Consider the following 12942-nt stretch of genomic DNA (forward strand, 5'->3'; position numbering starts at 1 on the left):
GGTGCTCAGCAAAATTCAGGTGGATAGGACATCAGCCATCCTAACAACCCAATACCGGACACGACAACCGTGGTTCCACACTCCTGAGGCTGCAGTCTCAGCTGTACCATTTCCCGACAATACCAGATTTGTTGTCTTGGAGAGGTGTGTTTCACCACAGAGTAGACACACTCAAACTGACAGCCTGGTTGATCCTTCAGGACAGACCTTCTTTGAGGGAGTGACTAATGTTTTACAGAATGCGAGGCGTTTATCCACACGCCAGTCTTACACCATTAAATGGAACAAGTTTAGTGCTTAGTGTCAAAGGAAGGGTTTAGATCCCCTAGCTTCCTCCCTATCTGAAGTTCTGGATTTTCTTTGGGACCTTAAACAGGGGGTCTTGTCTAATTCTTCAATTAAGGTATATTTGGTGGCAATTTCCGTCTTCCACCCTCCGATAGACAGGAAAACAGGGTTTTCCCATTATATGTATAAACTGTGTCTGAAAGGTTTGAACAATTTGTTTCCCCCTGTCCGGGCTATAGTCCTTCAGTGGTTGCTGCCTTTGGTTCTGACCAGACTTATGTCTAAGCCATTTGAACCATTGGCCACATGCCTGTTATGTTTTTTATCTATGAAGGTGGCATTCCTGGTGGCCATTATTTCGGTCAGGAGGGTCGGGGAACTAGCTGCTCTATGCTGTGAACCCCCTTACTTGAAAGTTCATGCTGAAAAGGTGATTCTTAGGACTAAGGTGGAATTTTTGCCAAAAGTAGTTTCTAGTTTCCACCTTTCTCAGGAGTTATCCTTACCAGTATTTTTCCGTAATCAGACCTCGGAGGCCGAAAAGGCCCTACATTCACTAGATGTACGTCGGCTGTTTTTGGTAGGAAAAGCGGCCACGCATGTGTGCTGGGAGGCGAGGGCGCTCTCTAGTGGTTTTGAGCTTTAGGAATCTCCGAAGTCGGCAGGACTGCGCGTGCACAGTCCCATGTGTGCCTGCATGGAAGACCTAGATGAACAACAGTTACAGGTAAGTGCAACACTTTTTATATTTGCTTTGTTCTCTCTGTATAAGCAAATTTCTTCATAATAATGTTTTGACACATTAATGTCCATTTTCCCCTTTTGTATAATAACTTTAGTTGTCATATATGTCATGGAAATGTCCTGTTTTACAAGAGAAACAGTGGGTCTTTTTTGAGCTGCCTTTTTTCTTCGTGCAGTGTGGTGCTTTGCTGTCATTAGTGATGTAACTCAAGTTTGTGCTAGAAACGAAGTTTTCTCTCCATCCTTTCTAGGCTTGTCACCAGCGAGGAACATCTAAAACTGATTTGGAACAAGCACGTCAGGAGCTGAGCCGTCTTGGAGAGATGCTGGCTAAGATTTCTAGAGAAAAGGAATCACTCACGCGTGAGAAAGCAGCGTTGGAAGTTCGACTAGAGGCTGTTGAGCGGGAGAGAAGGACTCTTACAGAGCAGGTGGCAGAGTTCAGGTGAGAATTTGGGGCAGGAAGGCTCTTACCTATTAGAATAATTATTGGATCATGAGATCATAATAGTTCTAGACCCTAAGAGGGGATTTTCCATCAGAGGTCTCTGAAATTAGTCTGCTCTCTCGGAAACAGTGATATGTGGTTAGTATGCTAGTGGCAAGGGTGGTTCTGCACATATGAGAAGCAACTCAACACATGCATAGCACATAAAATGTTCAAAGTATGACTAAAAATGCTACATGTAATATATTAGTTCTGCTTTTCATAGATCTTCATAATTTGTACTTAATTGTATGTCTCTTCTAATGTTGCAGCTTGTATCAACGTGACCAATGGGTACCTGCCTAGAATAAATTTATAATTTTGTATTTGTTTTCTGTATGTTTAGGGCCAAATGATATGTTAATCTTGGAGTTCTGAGAGTCATGGATCCAGTTTAGTATTTTCTTAATAAATGCTGCTGTGTGGAGCTTGTTAATATGACTGGAAAGCCACTTTTAGGGAAAGGGTTAAACTCACAACTTCTGTACTATTTTCCTGAGCAAATGATCAGTCCCTACTGCATTTAGTGAAATGGAGCCGTTCTGGTGTAGTAGTTAGAGTGACAGACTAGGATCTGATTGACCCAGGTTTGATTCCCTGTTCTGCCATGTGGATTTTGCAATAGAACTTGAGGACTCAGAAGATAATTTCAGTGATGATGAACATTAAAAATAGTGTGAAAAAATGTTAGACATTAGCAGTTATGATATGACAATGTAAGATTTGTAAATAAAAAGATATGCGTGTTGAACATTTGCTGAAATCATAAAATTAACAGATGTTTCTTTGCAGTAACACATATAACACATGGCTCCACTCTCATGTACCTCACTGTGGTTATCAAAATAAATTTCTTCATGCTGTGACTCACTGGAAAGGCAAAGGAATAAGCTACAGGTGTCTAATATACTTTAGGTGATTATCTTCATTTAAGTTAAGTATCATATGCCATAAACATTAAAAATGTGAAAAAAATTCCTTTGATTTATGGCTTATTTCTCAAAAAAAGTATGGAGAGAGGCATTATTAATATTATTTGTAGGTGAATTTATTAGTTTTTAAATAGTGCTTTAAAATTTTAAATTGGACACTTGTTTCATAAGTTATAGTTCAAATTAAAAAGGTAGGAAACATTGGCTTTGGCCATTTTGATGACATTATAAAAAGCTTATGCTTCCAATCACAATGGGTCATCTAGCACATCAAAATATAATACATAGACATACACCTTTCCGAAAATCATAAAGAAGTTTTGCCACCTTAACTGATACCAGTATGTTCACTTTTGACTCCCATGGACTATAGTCTGTATAACTGCTGTTGTATTCATTCAAATATGTAACTTAGTTTTCTGATAGCACTTTCAGATTAAATCTGGTTTTGTTGGGATTCAATCCTCCTTTGTCACAAGCAAGAGATCAAAGGTGAATATAAACTCTGTATTTGTAATCTATAGATCAGCAAAGGAACTTCTGGAATCAGGCCTGTTTCAGGCTCAGCAGCAAGTGTCCCAACTAGAAGTCATCAAGGATCAACTGGAAATCCAAGTTCAGACAATCAGCCAAGCTAAGGAAGTGATACAAGGTGAGAGGCATTTTCAGAGATCTGGCCTGTATGCAGAAGAAGTAGTATACATCTGGCTTCCTCCATTTATGGGACAGAAGCCACAATTAGCCACCTTTTGCCCAAAGGAGCTGTAATACAGCATTGATTCAAATGTTTCATAGGGACCATATCATTCCAGTTTTGTTCCACCTATAAGGGCTCCCAGTTTGCTTCCGGGCCCTGTTCAAATTCTGGTGTTGATCTTTGTAGTCCAGTGTGGATTGGAGGCAGCATACCTTAAGGACTGCCTACTCCTATATGAACCTACCTGATCACTACAATTGTCTGCTTTGGACACCCCCGCCATCTGAAGCTAGATAGGTAGCAACCCAAAAAAGGGCCTTGGTCATGATACCAGAACTATGAAATTACTTCCCCAGGGAGGTTCATCTGGCTCCCTCTATCATTGTCCTCTGCCAATGGGTAAAAGTTTTTTTGTTTGGTTTAGATTTTCCTCACTGATCCTCCTTCCTGTTTATGCGTAGTTATTTTTAATTGTTTTATATATGTCTTTGAAAAGTTGGTTTTAATGTTTTGCTGCCTAAGTTAAAATATTTTAAGTAAAATACCTTGTAACTTCTGCAGGAGAGGTGAAATGTCTTTGCATTGAATTGGAAGCTGAGAAGTCCAAAGTTGAGCAGGAAGAAAAGGACAAAGCAGAGCAACTGTTGGCGGCAGAGCAGAAGTATCAAGAAACCCTCAGCCACATTCAAATTGTGCATGAGGAAGAAATGAACACAATCTTTCAAGAGTTGGTAAGCATCCCTTTTGAAAATGCCTGGTTCTCTCTCTCTCTTTTTTTAAATCTCTGCTTAATTCCCATTCTTTTTTAAAAAAATGAAAGCTGGGAATTCAGACTAAGTACTAAATTGTGACAATAGATGCTTAAAATATTGTTGTCCTATAGTTATCAAGCAATTACTGTTTAAAAAAAATAAAATAAACCCAAGTAAGCTCTCCACTATTATGGAAGAAAATGTTAGTCATGGGAGGGAGGCGGGTCAAGGCAAGGAACATTGCTGTGTGCATACTCCATTGCAAGTGCAAATGCCTCCGCCCTGATTGTGGCAGTGATAGCTATACGGAGACTTATCACTGTGGAAGTCAATGTATCTATGCCATTGTAACTCTACAAAATGGTATAAATAAGCGCTATGGTGGCATAGGATATTTAGTTGCAATGCAAAAATGCTTTAAAATGGATGATAAATTCTATTATTTGTACTTAGTAAATAGCATTTCCGCCTCTAAAATGCAGAAGAATCACTTTAGTGGTTTAAAGGATGGGTTTCTTTTTTTCTGTCTCCATATTCATTTGAATTGTTACTAGGAAAGTGAACGGCAGCAGCACCATATAGAATTACAGGTGGTGTTGGAGCGTGTGGCTAAGGAAAAAAAAGAGATTGAAAGTGTCTATGAGAGGAATCTGTTGGAGCTGCAGCAGGAGGTCAGTGCTGGGCAAATGGAAATGAAGATGATTTCATTAAAGCTAAAAAAAAATAAGCAAGAGCTAAAGTAGAACTGGTGCCTTGAGCTAAATATTCTGAGTTATTTTAAAAAGAATGTTGCTTGCAACGCACATACATTATAAATAGTTTCAGGCATGTAGCTGTGTTGATCTGCAGTAGAACATCAGGATTTGAGTCCAGTGGTACCCTAGAGACTAAGATTTTCAGTGTATAAGCTTTCAAGAGTCAAAGCTCTCTGAAGAAGGGAACTTTGACTTATGAAATCTTATACCCTGAAAATCTTCTTGGTCTCTAAGGTACAGCTGGACTCAAATCCTACAAATAATATATGTCGCTTTACCACTGTCTACACCTTTTTCTGTTTCATTTGACACAGCCCATTTTTCTCAAGTATATAAGAAACATTCAAAACTCGCAGACATTGGGAAGTACCCATCGCTGCATACTTGTCCGTTTATCTTCTCCCTATATTAAAAACACTTTTTACTCTGTATAGACGTCTCCAATCTTTTTGAACATGAGGGCACCTTTCGAAGTCTAACAGGGTGCTGCATGCAACCAGTAAACGGCTGCCACAAGGGGCAGAGCCAACCACAAAATGTCAGGGAGTAAGGTCAAACAGAACTCTCATATGCAGAGGAGTTAGCTGTGTTAGTCTGTAGTAGCAAAATCAAAGAGTCCAGTAGCACCTTTAAGACTAACCAACTTTATCGTAGCATAAGCTTTCGAGAATCACAGTTCTCTTCGTCAGATGCATGGAGGGCAAGAAGACACTGGTCATATATATATATATATATATATATATATATATATATATATATATATATATATATATATATATATATATATATATATATATATATATATATATATATATATATATATATATATATATATATATATATATATATATATATATATATATATATATATATATATATATATATATATATATATATATATATATATATATATATATATATATATATATATATATATATATATATATATATATATATATATATATATATATATATATATATATATATATATATATATATATATATATATATAGTAACTCTTCAACATTTCAAGCTCTCTTTAACAGGATGCCTTTTAAGATGAACATATTGTTTAAAAATATTTTCTTGCATACACATTCAGTCACTCAGTGAAAATCATTGGGCTGTGGTGGAAGCTGCTGCCAAAGCAACGTCTTAAAAATCTGCACAGCCAATGTGACCTCTAATGAGCCAGTAAATTGCCTTTCTAAGCAAAAGCCCTCCCACTTTCTAAAAACCTTTGGTAGACTCCAGGAAAAGTGTTGGCATGTGCCATGGTGCCCACAAATGCCACTTCAGGGACCCTTGCTATACATAGACTTTCTCCTTACTCAGAATTCTTTTTCGTACAATAATAGTCCTTGGAGGGAGAAAAACATTCAAAACTTTGTGGTGGTGATGATGATAACAACAACATTTGATTTATATACCACCCTTCAGGACGGTATATACTTTTTACTTTGTTCTCCATACCAGACTTCTAATAACAATCGATTTATATACCGCCCTTCAGGACGACTTAACACCCACTCAGAGTGGTTTACAAAGTATGTTATTATTATCCCCACAACAGCAAACACCCCGTGAGTTGGGCGGGGCTGAGAGAGCTAGAAGGTGTGACTAACCCAAGGTCACCTAGCTGGCTTCAAGTGGAGGAGTGAGGAATCAAACCCGGTTCTTCATATTAGAGTCCTGTGCTCCCACTACACCAAATTGGCTCTCCAGCTTAGTAATCAAAATAGGATTGTTCTCATCAAGGCACACATACCTCAAATTTGTACAAAACAAGTTCAGGCTGCAATCCTGTGTTTGTATTTGGTTTTATATTTAACAATTAACATTTACCTTTTCTATATATGCAAGAGGGAACCATGAGAAACTCATGGGGAAATTCCCTCACTGCTCCGTGCTTTGTCCTCTGGCTTCTACCTCCCAACTATCTTTCTTTACCTTTTCATCTCACTGCTACCACCTCCTCCCATCTTTTTTTGTTCACACCATAATCCTTCCCCCTCCTTACCTCAAACACTGATCCTCAACTCCCCCTTGCTCTCCTGCTGCACCCTCAGTCTGATCTCTGCTCATTCACTCCTCTCCTCAGTTTGCCCCTGCTCTGCCATCCAAACCCCTCCCCCCTCCAACCAAGAGGCATGCAACAATGGCTCCTCACCTGCCCATCCTGCCCATCTCATGCAGTCGGCTGGCCACTTGGCACCCAGCCCATCTTGATGCTGTACCAGAGCAGCTCCAACAGAGAAGCAATGTTTGCGCATGCACAGATAACACTCCTCTATTTAGGGGGATTTACAACTCCTCGTCCATTTTTCTTGGGTTTTCTGATTTTTCTGCAAACCTGCAGGGTCCCCAAGTTTGTTGAAAAGTCTGACTTCTGTCAGTGTGGCCCTAATCCATGGATTTTAGTATCCACGGGGCCACACTAAACTATTTTTGTGTGTGTGTGTGTGGGGGGGGGTCAACACTTGGTCCAGGACACTTCCTCAAAGTATTAATATACTTCTGATCATGCAAAGCATTTCTAAAGTGTTAACACTTACTTAATCTGAATAATGCCTTCCTGTGCAGTATTTAGTACTTTTGTTTTTTAAAGCCAATTCCAAGAGATTTCACTGTGTGCAGATCAGAGTTCTCTGCTGCGTTCCTGTCACCTCAGTATCTTCAGATTGCATCAGTTCTTGTAGCAGCTTGAGGGTCTCTAAATTAAGCCAGTTTTTTCCCAAATAAATAAAAGTCTGTTTATGGTCTGTAGACGTTCTCTGCTACTGCGGCCTAGAGTCAAGTATATAACTCTATAACAGGGGATTTTTTCAGCTGGGAAATCCAGTGGATTTCTTGAAGGACTGCCTCTCTCTGTAGACCTGCCCTCTGCCTTAGTTGGCTCAATCTTCTGTAGAGGTGCCGTCCTTTCACAATGTGCATCTAGCTTCAGTGACATTTGTGGCCTTTTCTGTGATAGCTTCTACCCAGTGAAACAACCTTCCAGAGAAGGTGTGGAGAGAGAGCCTTCTCTGTTGAGCTTTTGCTAGTCATGTAAGGCTATTCTATTTCAGCAAATTTTTGGCTGAATTCTATGAGCCTGCTACTTTCTGTCCCTCATTGTGAGTCTGCTGTTTCTGACAACGTGCCATTCAAAATTATTCTTACTTTCAAACTAACAAATATTGTTGAGCTTGGATGGTTTTTATGAGCAGTGTTTGGTTTTCTTGGGATGGAATGTTGGTTTTGCTCTGAGATGTTGAAATTGAGGGATTCGAGAATCACCAAACTTGTTTCAGTTATGAAAGAACCTGTTTCTTAATCTCTCTGCATGCAGATGGTGCTAGTAAAAGAGAATGAGAAGAAATCTTTAATAGACGAACTTGCCCAAACCAAAGAAGAACTGACCAGTACTTGCCAGCAGCTGGAGTATCTCCATCAGAAATTGAAGATGCATGAAGAGCAGAAGCAGGTAGGGGTGAGCAGCTGTTGAGAGTGGAAATGGTTATAAAGGCTGGAAGAGCCAGTTCGGTGTTAGTAGTTAAGAGCACGGGACTCTAATCTGGAGAACCGGATTTGATTCCCCACTCCTCCACTGGAAGCCAGCTGGGTGACCTTGAGTCAGTTACAGCTTCTAGAAGCTCTCTCAGCCCCACCCACCTCACAGGGTGTTTGCTGTTGTGGAGATAATAATAACATACTTTATAAACCACTCTGTTATTATTATTACAAGTCTGGTGTGGAGAACAAAGTAAAAATGTAAAAGCATACTTTAATATGTTGGCTCGATTCATTACAGTTTGGACTGGCTATATAATATGTGAAACATTATCTTTGAACCATTTAAGTTCCAAACCAATTGCCCATGCCCAAACACAGTTGATCAACTGTCTCATTTTTGAAGAACAATTGCTTGTTGGGTGTTACAGTTAAGTTCAAAGAGCTCCTACTAGAGATGTACACATCAGGTTCTGAAGCAGGTTTTTAACCTGGATTGGGCCCAATTTGGGATGTTTTGGCATTGCTGAAACAATTCGGGAATACCAAAGCAAAGCTTTGGAACACTTTGTTAAGCTTTGGGTAGTGCACATACAGTCTTTCACTTGCTGTTTCTAAGGAACGCCAAGAGGAAACAGTGCTTCCGCTGCTAGTGGGGCTTTCTAGGTAGCTGGGGGTGGCATTTTGCAAGCAAAATGCACCAAATTTGCAGGGGAACCTACTTTACCTATCCTCTCAAAACCCCTAAAGTTTCAGGGAGATTGGACTTTGGGGGGCATGTTATGCCCCCCCCCAAGAAGGTTCCCCTATCCACCGCTGATCTCCATTGTCCCCATGAGGACCAAATGTCACACCAGAGAATCACACTAAGAAAAATTTAGGGGCACCTTTTTTGTGGGACCATAACATGCCCCCCCCCCGGAGTCCAATCTGCCTGAAACTTGGGAGGTCTTGAGAGGACAGGTAGGAGTAGTTCCCCTGCAAATTTGGTGCATTTTGCTTGCAAAATGCCACCCCCAGCCACCTATTTATTTATTTATTTATATTTATTTATTTAATTTATAGCCTGCCCTCCCTGCAAATGGGCTCAGGGCAGGTTACAACAGTGTAATAATACAAAGATAAAACATTAAAATACATTAAATACATTTAAACCAGAGTCATTGATATGTACAGTCAGACCCCAGATGGCAGCCTCCTCCACTCTTCCCAACATAACATAAACACAAGGGAGAGAGGGGGTACAACCAGTGCTGTCACTGTGACTTTGCATATGAGGGGGCAGGTGGTTATGGAGCTCCCCCCGCCCCAGCAGGAGACGATTCAGGAGCCATTCCCAAGAAAATCTTAGGTTTGCCTCAGCCATACGTCTGGTGGAACATCTCTGTCTTACAGCCCTGCCAAAAAGATATAAGGTCTTGGCGGGCCTGGGTATCCTCTGACAGAAAATTCCACCAGGTTGGGGCCAGGACTGAAAAGGCCCTGGCCCTGGTTGAGGCCAGCCACACCTTCCTGGGGCCAGGGAACACCAGTAGGTGTTTTCCTGCTGATCTAAGCGTTCTCTGGGGTACATACTGGGAGAGATGGTCCCTCAGGTATGCTGGTCCCAGTCCGTTTAGGGCTTTAAAGGTTAAAACAAAAACCTTGAACCTGATCCGGAACACCATGGGGAGCCAGTGCAGTTGCTGCAAGATCGGAGTGATGTGTGTCCTGTATGGTATACCCGTCGGGACATGTGCAGCAGCATTCTGGGCCCACTGTAATTTCCGGGTCAGACCCAAGGGAAGCTGTGTATAGAAACCCTAGGGGGACCTCCCCCCAATTTTCCCATTGTTTCATAGAGGGCCATAACATGGCCCCCTGAAGTCCAATCTCCATGAAACTTGGGGGGTTGTGAGAGGAGGATTAGGAGAGGGTCCCCTGCAAATCTGGGGTTATTAGGGAAGAAAATGACCCCCCAGGCCCTAATCTTTTTGCAGTGCACACCCCTAGATCTTACACCTTGTCAGTTGCATGATATGCCATTTCATACCATAGTAGGCAAGTTGATGCTGATGCAAAATTGCTGGAGGAAAACAGTACATAGTCTCAAATTTGCATTTCTGTAATCAAACCATTTGTGATTTTTTTAATCTAAAAAGTTACCATCAATATTGCGTATTTCAATAAACTCCTTAAACTTTTTAGTACTTGTGTACTGGGGGTAATGTGAAGATGACTGGGGAAGGCAGTGGCAAACCACCCCATAAAAGGTCTGCCAAGAAAACGTCGTGATGTGATGTCCCCCCATGGGTCAGTAATGACTCGGTGCTTGCACAGGGGACTACCTTTACCTTTTTACTGTAATCTTGCAGCTTTTCTATATTCCATCTCCAGTTTTTCAGTCATTAATGTAAGAGAACTGTGTCTGGAAGCTATTTCCTTGTCCGTAAGTCAAATAACATTCTTCTCACCATTCCCTCTATAAAGGATCTTTTAAATCACAGCATTGTATGTAGATCTCATCTTTCTTTATTACTGTGTCCTGTTTCTTTTATGGAATATTGTTGGGTTTTTTTGATTGACATTCTTCCTAAATGCATGAAATTTATTATGTCAAGTTAAATGTTGCATTCTGTGTTATGTGTTTCATATTTGGAATTTGATCATTTTTAAAAATTGACTGTTGTAGCAGGTCTTGATCCTGTGAAATTGGAGGCCTGATGCATTTGTACAGCTGATGTTTATGCAGTTGAAAGGTTCCATCAGTTTCAAACCTTGCTCTTGATTCCAACTTGATTGATTTCAGTTTTGGGCAAATAAGTGTTTAAAAGGTATATTTTGACTATATTAAAACCATCACTTTTTCTTCCTTTGCAGAGTGCTTTACAAGGTTTGGAAAATGAACTTAAGGATGCCCAAACTACCATGGAAATGCTGGGGGAAAAGCACAGGGAGGAGATAAAATCTCTCAAAGAAGAAATAAACTTCCTCCTTCAGCAGCAAGATGCTTTGCAAAGTCAGGTGCTTACTAAAAGCTGTTGTCCCAGAAAAACAATTTTCTGGCCTTTCATCTGTGTCAAGCATGTGACTTTTAAAAACTATCTAATCAAACAGGAATAGAAATATGTTGATGGAGGAAAACTGTACTGTGCAAAGATCTGAACTGTTGTACAGTGCTAAGCTTCTAGAGTGTAAAATCATTTGGGGAAAAAAGGATACAGTAATAATAGAAAGTAATTAATTGAAAAATGAATAATTATGAAAAAGGTTATGCAGTAGATGAGCCAAATATTTTCTACTGTTAACAGGACACCAAATTTCTCTTTTTCCATCTTACCTAAATGATGTAATATCTTTACCACACTGATTTTCTAGCATGGTTTGTCAGGCAAACAAAACACTTGCACTCCATAAAAAGAGACTTGAAGTGTGTGTCTTGAAATTAGATGTGTGAATCTAAATGATACATTTCCACTGTGTATACTAAAGTCAGTGGGTATTGGAACGTCTGCCTCCTTTCTGTTCTGTTTCTAGGTACAAGATTTGGACTCCCAGCTCTCAATGGCAAAAGATTCTTGCCAGTTGATTAGGATGGAGGGTCAGCAACACTTAAGAGAGGTGCAAGAACTGACCAAACAGAAAGCACTAGAAGTTGCAGAACTCCAGAAAAAGTTGGAAGTTGAGCGGGAACAGCGAGAAGAGATGGAACATCAGAACACTGAGTTGCGGAGCCAGAAGGAAGAAGTGGAGCGTTGGAACACAGAACTGAGAGCTACACTGCAAAAACAGTGGGAGGAGGAAGAACATATGAACAAAGAGCTGCAGAACAAACAGGAAGAGGTGGAGCATCAGTATGCCAAAGTCCAAGTCTTAGAAAGGGAGTGGAATCGGTGGGAGGAGGAAGAGCGTAAAAATGTAGAGCAACATGCTATACTCCAGAAACAGTGGGAGGAGGCAAAAAGTCAAAATAAAGAGCTGCAAACTCAAAAAAGAGAAGCAGAACTTCAGAATGTGGAGCTGCAGCACCAGAAAGAAGAGCTGGAACGTCAGAATGCAAAGCTCAAGTCTGTGCTGCAGAGACAGCAAGAGGAGGCAGAACAAGAGAACACGAGGCTTCGCAGCTGTTGGCAGGAGGCAAAACAACGTAACTCAGAGATGCAGAGCTGGGAGGAGGAAATTGAACGTCAGAACACTGAACTGCAGTCCCTTCTCCATAGGCAGCAAGAGGAGTTGGAATGTAAGAATATGGAGCTGCAAATGAAACAAAAGGAGATAGATAATCAGAATGCTGCAGTGCAGAAAATGAAAGGGGAGCAAAACCAATGGGAGGAGGTAGAATGCCAGAATGCAGAGCTGAAGACAACATTGCAAGCACTGGAACAGGAAAGAGCCAGGTGAGTGCAAGAGCCATAATTTGTAGGTGCGTGCTTCTTTCTCAGATCTCTGAACTACTATGCAGAGATGCAGAAATGTTCTGAGTCTCTGGTTCATGGAAGGCTTTTCTCTGGATAAAGCAAAACCAGCTTGAGATCACTTGAGTTGGGATTTTGTAGCAAGAAAAAGGGCCTACTGTTGTACTCCTCCTTATGGTGCTTAGTCCGGTCAGAAATGTAGCTGCCTTTATCAGTTTTTCCTAAAGTGGTTTTGAAGGGTGGTGCTTTCTCTCATAAAATATTTACAAGAATTATATTGTATAAATATATTTATAATATTATAAATAATATGACTTAGCTTTCCTTATATTCCCAAATAGATGAGACCCACTATGGTTGTTAAAGCAACTAGCCTGTATCCTACCACATGACTAAACAAA

At 40.4% G+C, this 12942-nt stretch overlaps 1 protein-coding gene across 1 annotated transcript in view; it reads left to right on the forward strand.

Annotated features, from left to right (window-relative positions):
• Positions 1 to 12942, forward strand: part of CEP250 (centrosomal protein 250) — a 62749-nt gene that overhangs the window by 26869 nt on the left and 22938 nt on the right. The window contains exons 16-22 of the mRNA XM_054981384.1: positions 1284 to 1477; positions 2976 to 3103; positions 3710 to 3879; positions 4455 to 4571; positions 7987 to 8121; positions 11007 to 11150; positions 11664 to 12523. Coding sequence (XP_054837359.1) covers positions 1284 to 1477; positions 2976 to 3103; positions 3710 to 3879; positions 4455 to 4571; positions 7987 to 8121; positions 11007 to 11150; positions 11664 to 12523 — 1748 coding nt within the window. The remainder of the gene's footprint in view (positions 1 to 1283; positions 1478 to 2975; positions 3104 to 3709; positions 3880 to 4454; positions 4572 to 7986; positions 8122 to 11006; positions 11151 to 11663; positions 12524 to 12942) is intronic.

The sequence above is a fragment of the Eublepharis macularius genome, chromosome 5 (genome assembly GCF_028583425.1).
Source record: "Eublepharis macularius isolate TG4126 chromosome 5, MPM_Emac_v1.0, whole genome shotgun sequence".
Classification (NCBI taxonomy): domain Eukaryota; kingdom Metazoa; phylum Chordata; class Lepidosauria; order Squamata; family Eublepharidae; genus Eublepharis; species Eublepharis macularius.